The sequence below is a fragment of the Apodemus sylvaticus genome, chromosome 2 (assembly GCF_947179515.1).
Source record: "Apodemus sylvaticus chromosome 2, mApoSyl1.1, whole genome shotgun sequence".
NCBI classification, from domain to species: domain Eukaryota; kingdom Metazoa; phylum Chordata; class Mammalia; order Rodentia; family Muridae; genus Apodemus; species Apodemus sylvaticus.
In genome coordinates this window covers 64931720-64951870 of record NC_067473.1, presented here as the reverse complement: position 1 = coordinate 64951870, position 20151 = coordinate 64931720, and the positions used below count along the sequence as shown (strand labels likewise).

The 20151-nt window shown below is 41.6% G+C and overlaps 1 protein-coding gene across 1 annotated transcript; it reads right to left on the bottom strand.

The window, feature by feature from the left end:
* Nucleotides 1-4905: 4905 nt before the first annotated feature.
* Nucleotides 4906-5850, bottom strand: LOC127677398 (olfactory receptor 9A4). Its single transcript, XM_052172482.1, has one exon. It carries the CDS (start codon nt 5848-5850, stop codon nt 4906-4908), a length of 945 nt encoding a protein of 314 aa, XP_052028442.1.
* Between the last annotated feature and the right edge of the window lie 14301 nt (nt 5851-20151).

Sequence of the window (20151 nt, the reverse complement as noted above, 5' to 3'; positions counted from 1 at the left end):
AAAAGAGTTGCAGACTCCTAGGGTCAGGAAATTAGGACATCTAGTGATTTCTGTGGTTGAAGTCTGACTATCCCACAAGATGAGAAGTTACTCATGTACAGGTTCTTAGAGAAGCCTGCACAGGGACTGACGTGAGAAAGAGAATATTCAGGGAATGTATTAGTCAGAGTTTTCTAGAGTCACAGAACTTATGGTAGTCTCTATATAGTAGGGGAATTTGTTGGTGACTTACAGTCTATAGTCCAACTCCCAACAATGGTCAGCAGCAGTTGTGAATGGAAGTCCAAGGATCTAGCAGTTGCTCAGCCCCACAAGGCAAGCAGGAAAAGAGAAAGAGTGAATCTTCCTTTTTCCAATGTCCTTATGTAAATCTCCAGCAGAACATGTGGTTCAGATTAAAGGTGTATGCCACACTCGCCTGGATCTTGGACTTGCTTTGTCCCAGATGACTTTGAACTCAGAGATTTTCCTGTCTTAATCTTCTAGGATTCATAGCCATTATGCCTTAAGATCTCCAAGCCAAGATCCAGGTCAGAAACTTGTATCTCCAAGACTTCCAATTCTGGATTGTAGTTCATTCCAGATATAGTCAAGTTGATAATCAAGAATAACCACTACAGGAACTCTGTATATTGTTTCAGTTACTGGGGAAGGGACTCATGAAGGGTAGCTAAATATGGCCTTTGTGAAGGAGTAGTGATGTGAGTTTTTAAATGAACTTATTAAGACATCTGAGTTGGAGTTTTGACTTTGCTTCTAATATACTTTACCTTACACATCAGGCACACTAGGTATAGTCTTTATAGCTTCATTAGGATACAAGTAGCATGTCCGAAAATTTACCCATTTGAAATATATAGCTCAATAGGTTTGGTACATTCACAGTAGTTTACACCCATCACCTCAAAAAGAAATCCTGTAAGCATTAGGTATCACTACACCATCGCTGTACTCCTCTCAGTCCTATGAAGGACACTGGTCTACTTCCCATTTCTACAGAATTCCTTGTGCTGGTGTCATATGATTAGAATTATACAAAGTATGCCCTTTTTATTGTTTCCTCTGCTTAGAATAAGATTTTCAAGATTCACCCATGTATTTCAGCAAATAGTAGTGCTCCCGTCTATATTCTGAGTGTCCCCCATAGGTCAAAGGCTCCTTCCCTAGAATTGTGATATTGGAACATGGTAGAGTCTTTAAACTCCTGGAATTTATTTAAGTCACGGACAGTGTGCTTTCTATGGGGGCTGTACTATCCTCAACCCTTTGATTTTGCTCCCAAGCCAAGAGTGGTTGTCCTCTATGCATGCTTTTAACATAAAGTGTGGCCAACAAATTATGGATTGAAATCTCCAAAACCTTTTGATAAGTTATTTATCTCAGGTATGTGTTACAGTGGTACAAAGCTTGTTATCACAATTTGTATTTCATTCTATGGATGAGTACTATTTGATTTGTTTATTTCTTCAAAAGTTGATTGGCATTTTAGCTTTGTACCTATCAAGTATTACAACTATTACAAACAACTGTTTCTGAAGTATAGACCTAGGAGTGGGATTCCTAGTTCATATTGTACCTCATACATTGTTTAAAGAACTCCCTGTCTTCAAAAGCTACTGAACTGTTGCCCCTTCCCATCAAGAATGTGTATGAATTCTAATATTTTCCACACCCTTGCCGACATGCACTGTTACCTAGCTGCCTTGCTTTATGTAAATGTGTTCCCATGGTGATTTAGATTTTTATTTCGTCTCCATTCTTTGTCATCTTTCTTGTACTTTGTGTAATCTCTTCTGCTGAGAATGATGCTTTTGTTCATATTAGAATTTTAACTTAAGACAGAAGGAAAGGATTTGGTCATATGAACATGTCTTATTTTGTTAATAGTCTTGAGATCTCAGCTTCTATGTAAAAATCTAGAAGTACCTCCATAATTGTATTTTTATGACATGTTGAAGATGAAACTCAGAATTTTCTACATACTATGCTACCTTTTTAGCAATAAGCTAGAATGTCCTTCCTTTGTTTTTAGTGGGGATTTAAGTAAATTTTATTATTAAAAACTTGCATATAAATAAAAAAATCACACACCAAAATCAACCAGACCCAAAGTCTATACATTTAAATGAATTTTATATATAATTAGAAATGGCATTTGAAATGGAAGCTGTGTGAATGTAGTTTAAGCACTTATCTACCACTCAAGACAAAAAAATGGCAGAATTAGAACTTTATAAAACAAAAAGCTTTATGTCTTCTTTCGCAGCTCCTTTGTTTTAAGATGGGCATCTCTACACAGTTAATGCCAGCCTCGAAATCAACGTGCAACTCAGCATAGCTTTGGATTTACAATCCTCTTCCCTCTGCCTCCTAAGTACTAGGATTATAGGTATGCATCCAAAACTGTTCCCCAAAATGTCATGATTTAACATGTGTACCCATCAGAAATACTTAACAAAATCTCTTTGCTTGGACAAATGTACGTGTGTGTGATGACAATCTCAGGCCTGTGGCATATATTAAAATTGGATTGGCGTTTGACTTTGCAAACTCTTTCAGACAAATCAGAGAGATTCAATTATTTTACTTTGTACAGAAAATTTTATTTGTGATTCATAATACAAATTAGTATGTGTTTACAGAAATAAAAAGAATATTGAAAGGTGCACAGTGCCAAGTCCTCCTTCCTGCCTACCCACTTCATTGTCATCATTTCAGGACAACTAGTTACCACTTCCTTATGCTGTCCTCCACAGCAGCTGTGACTGTGCAGCCACTTATATTCCATACACTCTGCTTTCCTTGCTTAAGAATATAGAGTTTATAACATTTCCAGCCATTGCAGAAAGAACATCATGTTCCTGCAGCTTCATGATAGTTCATTGCATGGAGAGAATGTTGTTTAAACAGCTCCCTATGGACAGCCCACACAGCATCAATTCATAGCTTTTAAAAATGCTACAGTGGGTTGCTTCACAAAGCAGCCAAGACCAAAGAAATGGAAACAGTGACTAGGAGCAGGGTGGAGCCGTCGGGAAAGAGGGAAGCTGGACGTGAGAGCAACACTGGAGACAGCTGGACAATTGAATGGAAAACTTTTGATTATTTTGAGTAAGGGAAAAAGCAGAACCCAGGAGGACACTGTAGAACTTGAACCACCAAAAGAGGAACTCAGGGATGAATGGGGAAGCACGGTAGAAGAGAATGAGCGAATGAAGGACGGAAGCAAAGGAGGCATGACAGACCTGGAAAAGGAGGACTGACATCCCGGAGGGGAACAGAGGTGGCCTTTTCTTGAGCCCTGTGCTCTGCACCCCTCAGCCCGGGACGATGGGAAGCCCAGCCCTCTTCGCATTCTATCTCCATCACCTAACTCCTTTGTGGCAGCAGTAGGATCTGGGTGGTAATGTAAGAGAGTATACCTTCTCCAGCTCTTCCTCTAACACTCAAGAAAACTCTCCAATGAGGGAGGTGATTGCTAGGTCTCAGGCAGTCCATATGTCTAGGAGTGAGCTCATGCTGGAATCTGCAAGGATTTCTGGTGACTAGATAAAAGCCAGCATTTCTCAGGAACTTGTAAAAACTGATTTCCATCTGCCTGAAGGAGTCATTTCCCTTATCTCTGGCAGAAGGGACATATGGCTACCTGTAGTTGCATGCTGGACTCCAGATTCCCTCAGTCCCTATTAACAAGTACTTGTATGTTTCCAGATCTACACTGCTCTCCTCACCCTTCCCTCTCCTGAGCAAGCTTGTCCTTCTCATACTCCACACGATTCGTCCACCATCCCTCACACTATCTGGGGCCATCCTCTTGCTCTCTTGCCTCTCTCACTTCATGATCCAGGAAGCACGAACCAGGCTTCACAATCACAGAAGAAATTGTCCACCACATTTGATTTGCAGTAGTTAAGGTGAAATGTGGCATAAACTGGCCAAGTTTGATAAAGGAACCCAAATACCCATGACACAATTACCACAGAGTTGCAGGTGTGACTGTTCATGGTGATGCTATACCTCAAAGAGTTGCAGACAGCTACATAACGATCCACAGCCATTGCTCCAAGCAAAGAAAACTCCGTGGTCCCCAGAGTAAGTTACAGAAAGAATTGGGCAACGCACCCAGCCAAAGATATAACTTGCCCTCTCTCTCTCTTTCTATGCTCCATTCTCCATCTCCTGTTATCTCCACTATGTTCTCCTACTTCTCTAGACCTGGATGTGCCCCATCTGTTTTCTTTTCTCTCTGTTCCAGACTCTTTCAGGTACCAGATATATTCTCTCTCTTATAATAAAAACAACTTCCCCCAATTATTAGCTCTATTAAAAATAATAGCTCTATTAATAATAGCTTTGTCAACAATTTCTTTACTATATGCCCTCTTGCATGGTGTTAAAATTTCCCATAAAAAAGCAGGACAGATACACAGATGAACTCACAGGGAATGTGGCAGAATGCAGAAGTTCAAGTTCAAGCCAGAATATAAAATCCCAGCATGAAGGAGGGGAAATGGGCACAAGTTCCCACTCTTAGCCAAGAAGCTATTTGTAACTGATAGCTTCCCAGAAAGAGAAAGTTGATTTTCTTCAAAGGAGTGACACTGGGCATATCAACCACACTCCACAGCAGACACTAAGCTCGGGAGTAGTTTGTCAGCACAGAGAAGATGGGTGTTTTTTTAGTAGTTTTTATTGTTGTTTTGTTTTTAAGAGAATGAGAATATGAAGTTGGGTAGGTAGGGAATGGGGAGGATCTGGGAACATAATAAATGTGGTCACAATTTAGTCTTTGAACACAGATTATTTGATAATCATGGTGATTGCGGTGCAGCTCAGAGATGGTTTTCTCAGATTATTCCAGGATTCCTAGCATGTGTTTGGCTACGTAGATGCGTCAAGACAAGGCTAGCTCTTGAATAACTGATAGCAGCGTTTCACGCCATCCCGAAGGGCTTCTATGACTTTGTCATTACGGAGTGTGAAGATGAAAGGGTTGAGGAAAGGAGTTACGATTGAAATCATCAAGGAAACGACCCTATTGTAGTCGGCTGCCTGTGTCTGCTTGGGTTTCACATATAGGAACAAGCAGCAGCCGTAGCCAATGACCACGCAGGTGAAGTGGGAGGCACAGGTGGAGAAGGCTTTCCTTCGGCCAGAGGCTGAGGGGATTTTGAGGATCGTAGCAATGATATAGGTGTAGGAGACAATTGTGGGGATCAAAGAACCAAAAAGAACAAAAACTGCCATTAAAAAGAGGATAAACTCTATGAAAATAGTATTATTGCAGGATAATTTGAGCAACTGCCCTCGGTCACAGAAGAAATTGTCCACCACATTTGATTTGCAGTAGTTAAGGTGAAATGTGGCATAAACTGGCCAAATTTGATAAAGGAACCCAAATACCCATGACACAATTACCACAGAGTTGCAGGTGTGACTGTTCATGATGATGCTATACCTCAAAGGGTTGCAGACAGCTACATAACGATCCACAGCCATTGCTCCAAGCAAAGAAAACTCCGTGGTCCCCAGAGCAAGTTGCAGAAAGAGTTGGGCAACGCAACCAGCCAAAGATATAACTTGCATTCCAGGGAGCAGCAGCCCCCAAAGCATCACAGGCACAATAACAGTTGTGACCAAGATCTCCAGGATGGATAGGTGAACAAGAAAGAAATACATGGGGGACTGTAGACGTTTGTCAACACAGACGATCACAATGATGACCGTGTTTCCCACTAACGTCACTAAATAGAAGAAGCAGAAGGTAGCAAAAAGGATGTGGCGTAGTTTCTCAGAGCCAGGAAAACCAACAAGATAAAATTCAGTGGCACTAGTGTGATTCCCCAACATTTAGTTCCGAGTCCTTGTTCCTTGTGAAACCTAGATGGCAAAAGAGAGAAGAGGACAATGTTTCTCAGCTCAGAATTATTACCAGATTCAAGAAACACCCCCTTGAGTTCCTTAACTCCAAAACATGACTATTATTTCTATCCAAAGTTGTTAAATGTTTAAGGAATTCCATATGTATGAATTCATATATGCAAATAGATGTGGATACATAATAGAAGTGTGCAGGTTCAAATGGGTAAGTGCTAATCATCAATATCACAACATTTACATCATAAACAGGGAAAGTCACCCAGTATAAATAACCTTTGTCTGTCAACAAGATAGAGATCCTCCTGCATTCTGCCATGATCAGTCGTCACAGTACCTCCATGATCATGGTCTGCTCAGTTATAGTGTCTTTTTTCTGCAATTGTGTCCCAAGCTTACAAGGGCCTGCTGTGCTTCGGTGATTTTAAGTACTGGTCAATATGACTTAGACAGGGCTCTTTGTATCCTTTACATGCTCCAAGCACAGGCTTCATTTCTATTGTGTTCATGTGTAAGTTTCTGCCTCTGTAATACGGACCAGTTATGGGATGTGGCTGGGAAGTAGAATCCTCACAGGATACTGTCATAAGACATGGCTTTTTCTGAAAGAAAGTATCATATCTTCCTCTGACTCTGGGATTGCTCCCTGACATAGTTTACACTCCTCCACTATTTTTTTTTTGTATGAAAAAAAGGTGTCCTCATCTCTTACCTTAACTTCTGCAAGCAAGCAAAGAAGAAGCCAGACTATGTAAGGTGGCTCAAACTTTAATCTTCAATTTCCATCTGTCCTGAGAAGTCTCCACCTGAGACCAGAGACAAGAAAATAAGTGGAGCAGAGACAGCATCTCCTAACCCCTTGGGTCTCAAGTGCTACTTTCCATGGGAGATAGAACTTCAAATGACTAGTGTACTAGTCTAAGCTACTGTTGACTCAGTCCCACCAAACAGCCTCAGAAATGGCACATCAGCTCTACCGTGACTTTCTGTTTCCTCCACAGTCCTGAGGGGAAAGAAAAACACCAGAATGCATCAATGAGTAGCCTGGGTCCCTTCTCTCACCTCATTCAGATCTCTGCACAAATGTCTGCGCATCACAGCCTTTCGTTTAGAGAAAGCCCATTTTCTCAAAAGCAGCACAGCACACCTCTGATCCCCTCCATTAGGCTGTAACTTTCCCTACCATCACTTTTATTGGTAAGATCTACCATCAAATCATATGCTTGCCTGCTTACAAATGTAGCCTGGAAGCCCATATTTAATGAACACTGCCCCAGCGTACCCTTCCCTCACTTTCTCTCACTTGTATTGCCAGTGTCAAAAAAAGCTTAATGCCATGTGAACTCAGTGGTTTTTTAATGAGTGTGCCAATGATTAGGGAGGGTATGAGGACTGAACAGAGAGAATAGCATGATTTTATAGATCTTCCAGTCCTAGAGCTCTACAGAATGGCGAGCAGATAGAATGTGGAGAAGAGAGAGGTGGGATTTGAGAACAAGGCAGCACTTTGTAGCAACCCTGCGCAGAGCCAGAGAGATGTGTTTTCTGCAAAGGAGGAAGATGTGACTCCAGGCTCACCCCTTGTGCAGCTCCTCAGTTTCTCTTCAGTGTATGTGTGTGTTTAGAAGGTGACAAGCCAAGCATTTCTATGATGGTGCTTTACCATTCGGTAGCTCACAGGCAGGAGCCCCTGGAAGACATCTCCAGACAAGGGACTCAACTAGAAAGTTCATTGCCTTTCCAGGGATTACCCACACTGGCAATCTCCTGGCTAGTCCAGCCCTAAGGCCACAAGGCAGAGCGAGCGGCTCCTTTCCCCATTCATAATGAAGAACACTGTCCACACACAGTGAGCCTTAAACAAACATCCAGAAATCATATTGTTATGGAAAGTTCATTTGTCTTCTCTTATATTTTCTGCTTCCTTCTATCTTTCTTATATCTGCCCCCAAGGATAGTTAGTTATCCACTAAGGCATAGTTTCTAAAAGTTCAAAGATACACAAGGGATACTGGCAAAGAAAAGCTGAACAGAACCTTTATCCTTCTCTCTGGAGGCTAATCAACTTCTGGAACCCTGAAACGTCATTTAGTCAGGAAACTTGAAGCTTCCCTCATCAGGAACTTCTGAATCCCCAGGTTAATTTCTCTCAAGTTCTAAGTTATGCATAAACAACCAAGGATAGGAAATGGCAAACTCCTCATCAGATCTGCGCCTATTGTTGATGCAGTTTAGCCCAACAGAACCTCAGCCACACTGGCCTAGTGTTCACACTATGGGCTCCTACAGGAATATCAAAAGCCAAAGTCCCAAAATGAACTGCCACAGATTGCCTCTGTGTCTCCATGTTAGGAACCCACTTTCCCAGCTGAGCTCCATCTTCTGTCAGATATACTCTGCCTGAGGTTCTGTGAATTATGGTAAGAAAAGACAAATGGGGGAGAACTTTACCCTATTTAAGCATCCTAGTCTATTAGTGTCAGAGATCACTGAGTCTCTCCAGCATGCGCACATTCCAATGGAGGCCACTCAGCTCAGCCATGCGTTTTGTGAGTCTTCTCATGCTATGCCAACCTGCCTGAATTGAAGAGTAAAATATAATATAATATAATATATATATATATATGGAAGTGACAGAAAATATTATATAAAAATAAAGATATATCGAATTCTGGAAAAACAAAAAATTACATTTAAAATATTATTTTTAGGACTGGGAATACCTCATGGGGAAAGTGCTCATTGCACAATCATGAGAACCTGAACTCAGAGCCTTAGAACACAGGTAAAAGGATGTGATTTGTAGTCTGAGTCTATCATCCCAGAACCAGGGGACTCCTGGGGTTTCCTAGCCAACCAGTCTAGCCAATCAGTATGCTCCAGGCACAGTGAAAGAGTCTGTCTTTACAAAAGAATAAGATGGATTCCAGCAAACAAGATAAAAGCTCTCACCTCTATATGCACAGGCACAAAAGAGCACATCCACATCACATATGCACATATGTGCATATGCCATACACACCGAAATAATAAATAATCACTGGTTTTACATTTTGTGAAACATATACCATTTTTTCAAGTAACTAATGTTGATTACCATTTTAAACCAAGCAGAAAGCTCTGCTCTGTCCCCTGTGCCCTCCATTGTGCAGACCACAGATCTTTCTGAATTCCTGGAGGCCTGCTGTCGTCAGAGACTACCAGAGGGCCTGCTGCCATCAGGGACTGCCAGGCCTACAAACACCAAGGACAACCAGATAGCTAAAGCTCAGCATAAGAACACAATAAATAAGAGCAGAGACAAGATGGCACCAACAGAATTCAGCCCTGGATATTCTAACATAACTGAAGCACTAGAAAATGGCCTTAAATCCAATCTTACAATGATGATAGAAGACTTTAAAGAGGAAATGAATAAATCCCCTAAAGAAGCACAGTAAAATACATTCACCAAGCCTATATCCACAGAGGACTGACATCCAAAATATATAATGAATTCAAAAATTTAGACACTTACAAATTAAATAACCCAATGAAGAATGGGGTACAGGGCTCTTCCTGTAAGTGGCCAGTGATGACCTGTGAAAATGATTCACTACTCTCTTGACCCAGAAAACCCTACAAAATCATGCAAATCAAGAGGTTCAAACCTTCACGTTCACTTTAAGAACACCTGGGAAACTGTCCAAGCCATCAAGGGTATGCATATCCGCAAAGCCACCAAGTGTCTGAAGGATGTCACTTTAAAGAAACAATGGGTGCCATTCGGGCGGTGTGATGATAGAGTCAGTCAGTGTGCCCAGGCCAAACAGGGGGGCTGGACATAGGGACGGTGGCCAAAAAAGAGTGCTGAATTTTTGCAGCACCTCCTTAAAAATGCAGAGAGTAATGCTAACGTAGATTCTCTAGTCATTGAACACATCCAGGTGAACAAGGCACATAGGATGCACTGATGAATCTACAGAGCTCATGGCCAGATTATCCAACACATGAGTTCCCCTGCCACATTGAGATGATCCTCACAGAGTAGACGAAGATTATTCCAAAGCTTGAAGAGGAGGTCATACAGAGGAAAAAGATATCTGGGATAAATGCAGCATGAAACAAATGCAGACAAAGTAAAGTTAAAAAAAAAAGAGAGAATGGGGTACAGAGCTAAACAGAGATTTCACAACAAAAGAATAGTCTAGAAGCACTTAAGAAAAGCTCAACATCCTTACTCAGCAGGAAAATGCAAATCAAAACAACTGTGAGATTCCACATTACACTCATCAGAAAGCTAAGATCAAAAAGTCAAGCAACAGCACATGCTGATAAGCATGTGGAGCAAAGCAACACTGCAACACTCCTCCATTGCTGGGGGGGTGGGGGGGCGGCGGGGCGGAGTGCAAACTTGTCCCTACTCTGGGAAGCTGGGAAGTCAATCTGGAGGTTTCTTGGGAAATCAGAAATAGTTCTATATGAAGACCTAGCTATATCACTCCTGGGCATATACCCAAAAGATGCTCCACCACCCCACAAAAACACTCAACAATGTTCATAGCAGCTTTATTCATAATAGCCAGAATCTGGAGAAAACCCAGATGTTCCTCAACCAAAGAATGGATACATAAAATGTGGTTCATTTACACAATGGAATGATACTCGACTATTAAAAACAAGGACATCATGAATTTTGCAGGCAAATGGATAAAACTAGAAAAAATCATCCTGAGTGAGGTAACCTATACCCAAAAGACATGCATGGCACGTGCTCACTGATAAGTGGATATTAGCCATGAAATAAAGGATACCCAAGCTACACTCCGCAGACCCAAAGAGGCTAAACAAGAAGAAAGACTCAAGCAAGGATACTTTAATCTCAACTAGAAGGGCGAATAAAATAGTCATAAAAGGCAAATGGATGGAGGGAACTAGGTAGAAGAGGGGATTGGAAGGGGGTGTAGGGGATTTCAAGATCAGGTGTGGCAAGATACAGGAGAGAAGGCCAGAAGACCAGGAAAACGAATGGAAATTGAGAGCTGGTGGAGTTGTGGGGCTGGGGACATCTCTAAGATGTGGATGGGAGAGGCTCCCAGGAGTCTACTGGGGTAATTTTAACTGAGATTTCTAGAAGCTGGGAATACTGAATCTGAAGTGGCCCACCTCCTTTAGCCAGGCAGGGTTCCAATATGGGATAAGGACACCAAACTACCCACAAAACATTTGACCCAAAATCTGTCCTGTCTATAAGAAATACAGGGACAAAGATGGAGCAGAGACCGAGGGAACGAGTAACTGGCCCAGCTTGAGACCTACCCCACTGGCAAACACCAACCCCTGACACTATTAATGATACTCTGTTTTGCTTTTAGACAGGAGTGTAGTATAACTGTTTCCTAAGAGGCTCCACCCAGCAAATAACTGAAACAAATGCAGAGACCCACAGCCAAACACTGGCTGGAGCTTAGGGACTCTAATGAAAGAGATAGGGGAAGTATTGAAGGTCCCAGAGGGGATAGGAACTCCACAGGAAAACCAACAGTCAGCTAACCTGGACCTTGGGGGTTCTCAGAGACTGAACCACCAAAGGACATGCATGGGCTGGACCTAGCCCCCCCCCCACACACACACACATGTAGCAGATATACAGTTTTCATGTATATCCTCCAACAATGGTAGCAGGGGCTATTCCTAAAGCTGTTGCCTGCCTGTGGATCATATACCCCTAACTGGAGCTGTCTTGTCTGGCCTCAATGGTAGAGGATGTACCTAGCTCTACAGAGACTTCATGCTCCAGGATCAGGGAGATACCCAAGGGAGTCTCCACCCTGTCAGAGAAGAAGGGAATGGGGGAGGGACTTGTGAGAGAGTGACCAAGAAGGGGAGGCAGCAGGATGTAAAGTGAATGAATGAATGAATGAATGAATAAATAAATAAATAAATAAATAAATAAATAAATAAATGGAAAAATAAAAACAAGGACATCATGAAATTCCCAGGCAAATGGACAGAACTAGAAAATATCATCTTAAGTGAGGTAATTCAGACTTAGAAAGACACACAAAGTCACTTATTAGTCACAAAGGACAGAATAACCATACAACAATCTACAAATACAAAAAGCTAAGTAATAAAGAGGGTCCAAGAGAGGGTTAGTAAATCTCACTCTAAAAGGAAAATAAAATAAACATCTGGAGTAGATAAAGGGAGGAAACTGGGAGGAACAGGCAGCTGGGAGGGGGAAAGGGTGGAGATTTGGTGTAAAGAGGGTAGGGCTGGGAGAGAGAACAGAAATCAGGGGGTCAGATCTGATACTTGGGGGAAACTCCCAGGCATCTTTGGGGGTGAACCTAGCTGAGACTCCTAGCAGCAGGGAATATGAATAATAAAGAGGATATCTCCTGTAGCTAGGCAGGACTTCCTGTGGTAAGAGGGAGACACCAACCCACTCACAAAATCTTCAACCCAAAATTTGTCCTGTCTTACAAGAAGCACAGGGATAAAGATGGAGGAGAGAGGGAATGCCCAACCAATGGCTGGCCCAACTTGAGACCCATTCCATGAGAGAGCCAACCCCTGATTCTATTAATGATAGTTAGCTATAGCTGAAGACATGAGCCTGGCATAACTGTGTCCTGAGAGACTTCATTCATCCAGCAATGGATGAAAACAAATGCAGAGACCCACAACCAAACAATAGGCAGAGCATGAGGAGTCTAGTGGAAGAGTAGGGGAAGGAATGAGGGAGCCAGAGTGGTTAAGGACATGACAAGAAGACCTACAGAGTAAACTAACCTGGGCCCACTTGAGCTAACCTGATCCACCAAACAAAGAGCATTCATGGGCTGGACCTAGGCCCCTTACACAAATGTACAACTTATTCTGCATGTGGGTTCCCTAATAATTGGTGTTCGGGCTGTCTCTGACTCTGTTGCCTGCCTTTGGATTCTTTTCCTGGAGCTGGGCTGTCTTGGCTGGCCTTAGTGGGTGAGGATGTGTTTAGTCCTGCTGCAGCTTGATATAACAGGGTGGGTTGGTATCCGGGGAGGGCCCCCCATTCTCTGAGCAGAGGAGGGATGAATGAGGATGACAAGGTATAAGTGTGGGACTGGGAGGAAACAGGGAGGGGGCTATGATCATTATGTAAAGTGAATCAATGAACAAATAGGGAAAATGTATTGATTTTGTGAAGGCCTTATTCAGGCATTACCTGTTGACTTCATGAGTGCCTTCTATCATATCCAGAGGACATTGTTTCACCCTGGCCCTCTCTGACCTCTGACTCCTACAATCGTTCCTTGCTTCTGCAATGATTCCTGGACCTTGCAAAGCCAAGAATGAGATATAGATATTCCATTTGTGACTGAGCCCTTAACTGACCCTTATTTTCTTTGACCAATTTGCTCTGACCAATTGACTTATTTGCTTTGACCATTTGTCAACCACTCTTCACTACACAAAGAAACTTCTCTAATAAGGTCACAAAAAGTCATGAATATATGAAGATAGAGATATAAATTTAGAAGGTTGTTTGCTATACATACATTTAGCAAAATAATAGTAGTAAATTCACCCCTGAGGCCTCTATCTCTCCAATCACAGGTTTTTGGATGTATTTAAAGTACCAAGCATGTTTGTTTTCCTTTCTATGGAGCTGGCCTTAAATCCCATGAGAAAGTGCCAGGTACATCCATAATGTCCATACCACTGTTGAATCCATGAACACATCTTATCAAGCTGCCCTTTATTTGTAATTCAAAGGATTCACAAGCTGGGTAAAATGACTGATGCTGGCTTATACTTCCCCAAGTACCCTACACAGCACTTACCTTATGGTACTATAAATCTTCCTAGAAGGAAGAAAAATCCAAGGCCAATACCAAGGCAGCCAACATTTTAGCACAATGGGGGAAGGTCTAAAAAGCTCCTGCTCCTAGCTAAGGAGCTTTTGATAACTTATGGCTGCTGAAAGGAGAATCACTTTTTCTTTAAGAATGTAGCCCCTATATTAGCCATAAAGCACAGGACAACCACACTACAGTCCAAAGAGCCAAAGAAACTAAGTAACAAGGATGGCCCCGGGGGACATTTGAATCTTACTTACAAGGGGATTAGACGTTGTGGCTAAATGGGACATTGGGAATGAAAACAGGAAGGATCAGGTTGGGGAGGACAGAGTAATAAGATAGAGACTGGGATTGGAGTGGCGTCTCTGGGATAAACTAGAAATTTCCGGGCAATGAAAACTCCTAGAAATCTATGACTATGACCCTAGCTAAGACTCCTAGCAATGGGGGAAATGGAGCCTGAACCTGCTACCTCTATAACCAGGCAAGACTTCCAGAGGAGATATTTGGACACCAGCACAGCCACAAAACCTTAGACCTACAATTTGTCCTGCCTACAATATGTTCTGGGGTAAAGTTGAAGCAGAAATTGAGAGGGTAGCCAACCAATGACTGATCCAACTTGAGACCCATTCCATGAATAAAAGCCCACCCCAGATGCAGCTAATGACATTCTGCTATACTTGCTTACAGGAGTCTAGCAGAATTGTCATCAGAGAGACTTCACACAGCAACTGATGGAAACACATGCACAGCCTGAGATCCAAACATTAGGTGGAGCTTTGAGAATCTTTTGGAAGAGGAGAATGAAAGATTGCAGGAACCAAAGAAATCAAGGACAGACCCCACAAGAAAACCCTCAGTCAACTAACCTAGGTTCACAGGGGCTCACAGAGACCAAACTACCAATCTGGGGGCCTGCATGGGCCTGACCTAGGCCCTCCACATATATGTCACAGTTGTTTAGCTTGTTCCTCACTTGGGACTCCTAAATCAGGAGGAGGGGCTGTCTCGGACTACATTGCCTGCCTTTGGGACTCTTTCCTCCTACTGGACTGCGTCATCTAACCTCAATAGGAGATGTGGTACACAAAGTCTTACTGCAACCTGATATGCCATAACTGGTCAGTATTCATGGATGCTCTCCCCTTTTCTGAAGAGAATGGGGGAAGCATAGACTGGGAGGTGGGGGCCTGAGAGGAAAGGGGGGAACCCTGGTCAGATTGTAAAATTAATTAATTAATTTAAAACAGAGTGTAGACCCTGATAAGTCAACCAGGATCTAGTGAGTGGCTCCATACTCATGAGGAAGTATCTATGTAGTGTTTTCTGTCCCCTTTAAATGTGGTCTTGTTGTGTTTAGTCCTCAGTTCAGGCAGGTCAGGGCCATAACACATGAAGAGTTACAAAAGAAATGCACAGCTGAGCTGGGTTATTAAAATGGCATGAGGTTTCTAAGAGAATGATAAGGTATATCTTGGAGGAGTTAGGGTGAGGACTAATAGGGGAAGATGATCAAAGTATATTGTATATGTGTATGAAATTATAAAGTAATTAATAAAATACCATATATTTTGAAATAAAATTGTATAAAGTGACATATTATAAAATATTATTGTTCCCCATTCCCTCATAGTAGGGTATCCACCAGAGAAGACTACTTGTACATAAATTTAAGCCAATAAAAAGTCTTTATTAGACAGCAGGCTATTACAGTGAGTGTTCAGGATCCCAGGTAACACCAAGCCTTTCTCAGGGTGATATTTTAAGCAAAAAAAGAAAAATACATCCTGGATTGGCACTCCTAAGTTAGTAAGAAGAGTTAGCCAGAAGTGGAACTACAGAAGCCAAAAGCAAGGTTAGTGCATTTAGAGACTATCCCAGAACCATGGACTTGCATAGAATAGGTCTTTGTTTTCACTTTGGCAAGTAGTGTTGTCTACATGATGAGTTTTGTGACCTCAATGGTACTTCCACTGTGGTGTAAGTTGTGCTGAGGTCTAGAGACCTGTTACACCCTGTGCTTGATCCTCTTGATGCTTATGATATGGGAACATCTGCAGGCAGCGTGGACACAGTCATATGTGGTTACAGATGGGGGAAAAATATATATATATGAGTGTAAGCATGAAGTAAACTTTTCCAAATTTCTAGTTACATACTTATCACATTTAAATGAATATTTAATAAATATAGGTATATTATACCTGTAATAATATTTATGTAATTAGTATGCTATCCATAAACATTTCATTTCTTTCACGTTTTAGTGTCATAATGTTCTACTTTGTTTTCTGTTGCTGGGACAACACATTTATCAAAACCACTTGGAGAGTACAGGGTTTACTTCAGCTTACGTGTTTCCATATCACAGCCCATCACTGAGTGAAGTCAGAGCAAGAACTCAAAGCAGGAGGCTGAAGCAGACCCTCAGAGGAACAGTGCTTGCTGGCCTCTCCTCAGCTCACATCCAGCCACTTCCCTATATAGTCCAGGCCCATCTGCCTACATGTGATACTGCTCACAGTAGACCAGACCTGACATTTATTAACAATTAAAAATACCCCAATAATGTATCTGCAGATGAATCTAATGGAGGCAATATATTTGTATAGATTTTAATGTATGAAATCATGCTAAATTTTAGCTATTATCCAAAGATTCTACAGTCAGGCACAGAAATCTGCAACCTCATTAAGTGACATCATATCGTGACTACCTCTAGAGACTCTTGATGAGATGCTACAGTGTTAGTTATATGCAGGTCTCAGGAATGCAATAAGGACATATCAAAGGTCCCTATCCCCATGTCAGCTGTGCCTCCAGTTCCTCAGATAGTTGCAATTTAGTACCCAGGTGATAGCGTTTGAATTTCTCTCTCTCTCTCCATCTCTCCCTGATATTATAAAACTGAAAAAAATTCCCTATTTCCAGGCATAATTCAGTGTCTCCATCTATTTCTCCAGAATTATTAACTATATGTTAGCATAGTAGAAAGTGGAAGAGAAGCAAAGAATATAAAGTGATAAAACTCCGTTTGGAAAAAGACTATTTCTGGTAAACATAAATTTACAGCTACCATAATACCCACCAATTCCACTTTTATATAGTTGCCAAAAATAAATAAAAAATGGGTCTTCACATTATATTTCATTGTGATGCCCATGTTAGTTTATTGGTTTCATTGAACATTGACTAAGATAAATATCCATCAGCAAGAGAACTTCATACAACATTCACACAAGGACACACTTCTGAGCAGTGAGAAGGATTGGGTGGTGATATATATACTCCAGGAATAATCTTGGAGTCCTCATACTAATGGAAAGATGAATAGACCTAAGCACTGCACACTTTGAGGTGCTATCACAGCATGATAAAGAATGGGAAGAATGCACAACAAACTACTCCCTGGGATCAGTGTATCTCTGCTGGTGGGAAAGGTGGGAATGATATGGGATGATTTTGGTAAGTTATTACCTTTAACAATGACTGATTTATGTTTGGCTGACTTTTTACTTTCTTTACAAGAAATGAGCTAATGAGAAATACTATCCCATTATTTAAAATCCCAACTCAGTTCTTCAAAGAGTTAGAAAAAGCAATTCTCAAATTCATCTGGAATAACAAAAAACCCAGGACAGCTAAAACTATTCTCAACAACAAAAGAAATTCTGGGGCAATCAGTATCCCTGACTTCAAGTAACACTACAGAGCAATAGTGTTAAAAACTGCATGGTATTGGCCCAGTGACAGACAAGTGGACCAATGGAATAGAATTGAAGATCCAGAAATGAATCCACACACCTATGGTCACTTGATCTTTGACAAAGGAGCCAGAAACATCCAGTGGAAAAAAAAATAGCCTTTTCAACAAATGGTGCTGGATCAATTGGAGGTCAGCATGCAGAAGAATGGGAATTGATCCATTCTTATCTCCATGTACTAAACTTCACTCCAAGTGGATCAAGGACCTCCATGTAAAACCAGACACACTGAAACTACTAGAAAAGAAACTGGGGAAGACCCTTGAGGACATCGGTACAGGGAGAAAGTTTCTGAACAGAACACCAATAGCGTATGCTCTAAGAGCAAGAATTGACAAATGGGACCTCATAAAATTACAAAGTTTCTGTAAGGCAAAGGACACTGTTAAAAGGACAAATCGGCAACCAACAAATTGGGAAAGGACTTTCTTGTAAAGCTCTTTCATAGGTTTTCACACTAGAAAATCTTTGCTTTTTGTGAAAGCTTCTGAAAATATGCTTATATTTAAATTACTATCACTTTATCTGAAATATTTGGAAAGCATTATCAATGAAAATATCTAGACTATGAGTTTTAAACTACGTGACTCATAAGATAGTTTTATTTTATCTTACTTTAACCTTAAATGATTCCCTTCTTTCGTCTTTTGTTGCAATTTTGAGCTTTTAATTTGTGTGTGGTGGGGGTGGTTACTAGAAACTGAATGCAAAATTGAGTTTAATGGATTCCCAAAGCAATATAGCTTATTGCAATTGCCCTTGGTTGCCTTCCAGAATTTAAAAATAAGTCCCTATTGCTGAAGGCACCATATACTTGCTCTTTGGACATAGGATTCAAAGGATCTGAGGTGTCACTAATTAGAAAGTGGCCTTCCTAAGGAACAGCTTTGATAATACCAGAAGGTAAGGAAAGTAATCAGCAGCTATGAACCATAAAAATAACAAGATATTCCTAAGTAATAGTGTCACTTATTTCTAGGTGGCAATTAACAATTGTCTAAGTGCCTCACCCTGCTTAACAGAAGGAAAAATCATGCCTGACACTATAAACCTAGCCAACTGCATGTGACCAGTGGGGTCATGGATCTTACAAGATCCTACAACTGCTACCTGCTAAATCATTCTAAATGGATTCTAAATATTTGTCTTTTAAAAACAACTGTTTTAAGCTTTTTCATATTTTCCTTTTCTTTGAAAATGTATTAAAATGTATTTTGATAATATTTTGATATTATTTTCCCTCCCCTCAACTCCTCCCAAAGTTTCCATATTCCCTTACCTGTCCAATTTCATGTTCTACCCACCCCCAATCTTCATACACAAGTATATCTCTCTCCTCTCATCAAAGAAGTGTCTTTTTGCAACAGGAAAAGACTGTACTCAAAAATCTATAACCAGCAAAATTTGGAGAATATCAAACTGTAGAGTGCATAGCACCAATGGGTACTTGTACCAACTCCTGAACCCAACCAAGGCTCAGGGATCTTTGTAGAAGACGGTACAGAAAGATTGTAAGCCATGGGTCCATGAGAGTGTGCCTTCCAGCTCTGAGAGAGAAGCTACATCAATGAAATAGAATCAGCATCAAGAACTGAACAATTCCAACAGTTGACGTTCCAGCACAGAATTCTCACATGGAGGCCCCAGCGCTGGACGAAGAGCCACGGGCAATCAACAATTAATAAGAGAATTAGTCTTCCCCAGGATGAGCTCCCTCACTGTTCACTCCCATACTTAATGGTCAGTCCGAGAAACACTTACATGCAAGCTGAACTGTTGAATCAGCAGTTTGTTTTTATATGCTTACTTGTGCCGGGAGCCATCCTCAGAATTCAGTGCCAAGAACTCTCCATACCAGGAGCCATCCCCACCTGGCTCTCAATGCCAGGAGACCTCGATACCAGGAGTCATTCTCACTTAGATCTCCATGCCAGGAACTATTCCTACGTAAATCTCAAAACCCCTCCTTTTGACGTTCATCTGTAGATAGGTTACTGTAGCAACCCCTTTCCACTTCACCGCCTCATGACTCCCCTTTTATCATGCCAACATTCCAATAGCAATAACTAGCTTTACCAGAATTTATGAGAAACTGTTTCTTAGAAATGATGCCAACCCCCTGAGATTGTTCCCCCCCTTTACCCCTCCCAAACCTTGTATGCTTCCCTTTATATTGACTTGTCTGAAAATTAAAGTTTGACAGCTTGATCAGAACTAGACAGGCTGTCCTGCCTCTCTCTTGTGTCTTGTCGCCCCATCGCCTTTCCTCTAGGTGGCTTAAAGGAACCCTGTTGACTGTCCTGCGGGTCGGGACACTTTGGCGCCCAACAGTGTGGTACCTGTGGAGCGATCTAGAGAAAGGAGGTCGTGGATCAAGGAGGAGGGCCCTCCGCGTTCGGCTCCTGGAGAGGAGCAGCTCCCTGAGAGAACTGGATTTGGTCGAAGCACGGTTGACCCGCCGGCGCGCTCGGCCAGGGGAAAATCTCCATGACAACTTCGTCTCAGAAGGTGAGACCCCATGGGGCAAGCTTTTACTTAACAATCCCTGCTCATTTCAGGGATTCAGGAATCTCGCAAGACACGGGGCTGGGTTAAGAAAAGGAGATCGGACAAATTGTCCCTGGTTCCCAGAGAAAGGAACCATAGGTAAGAAAACATGGGCTAGAGTACGAGATTAC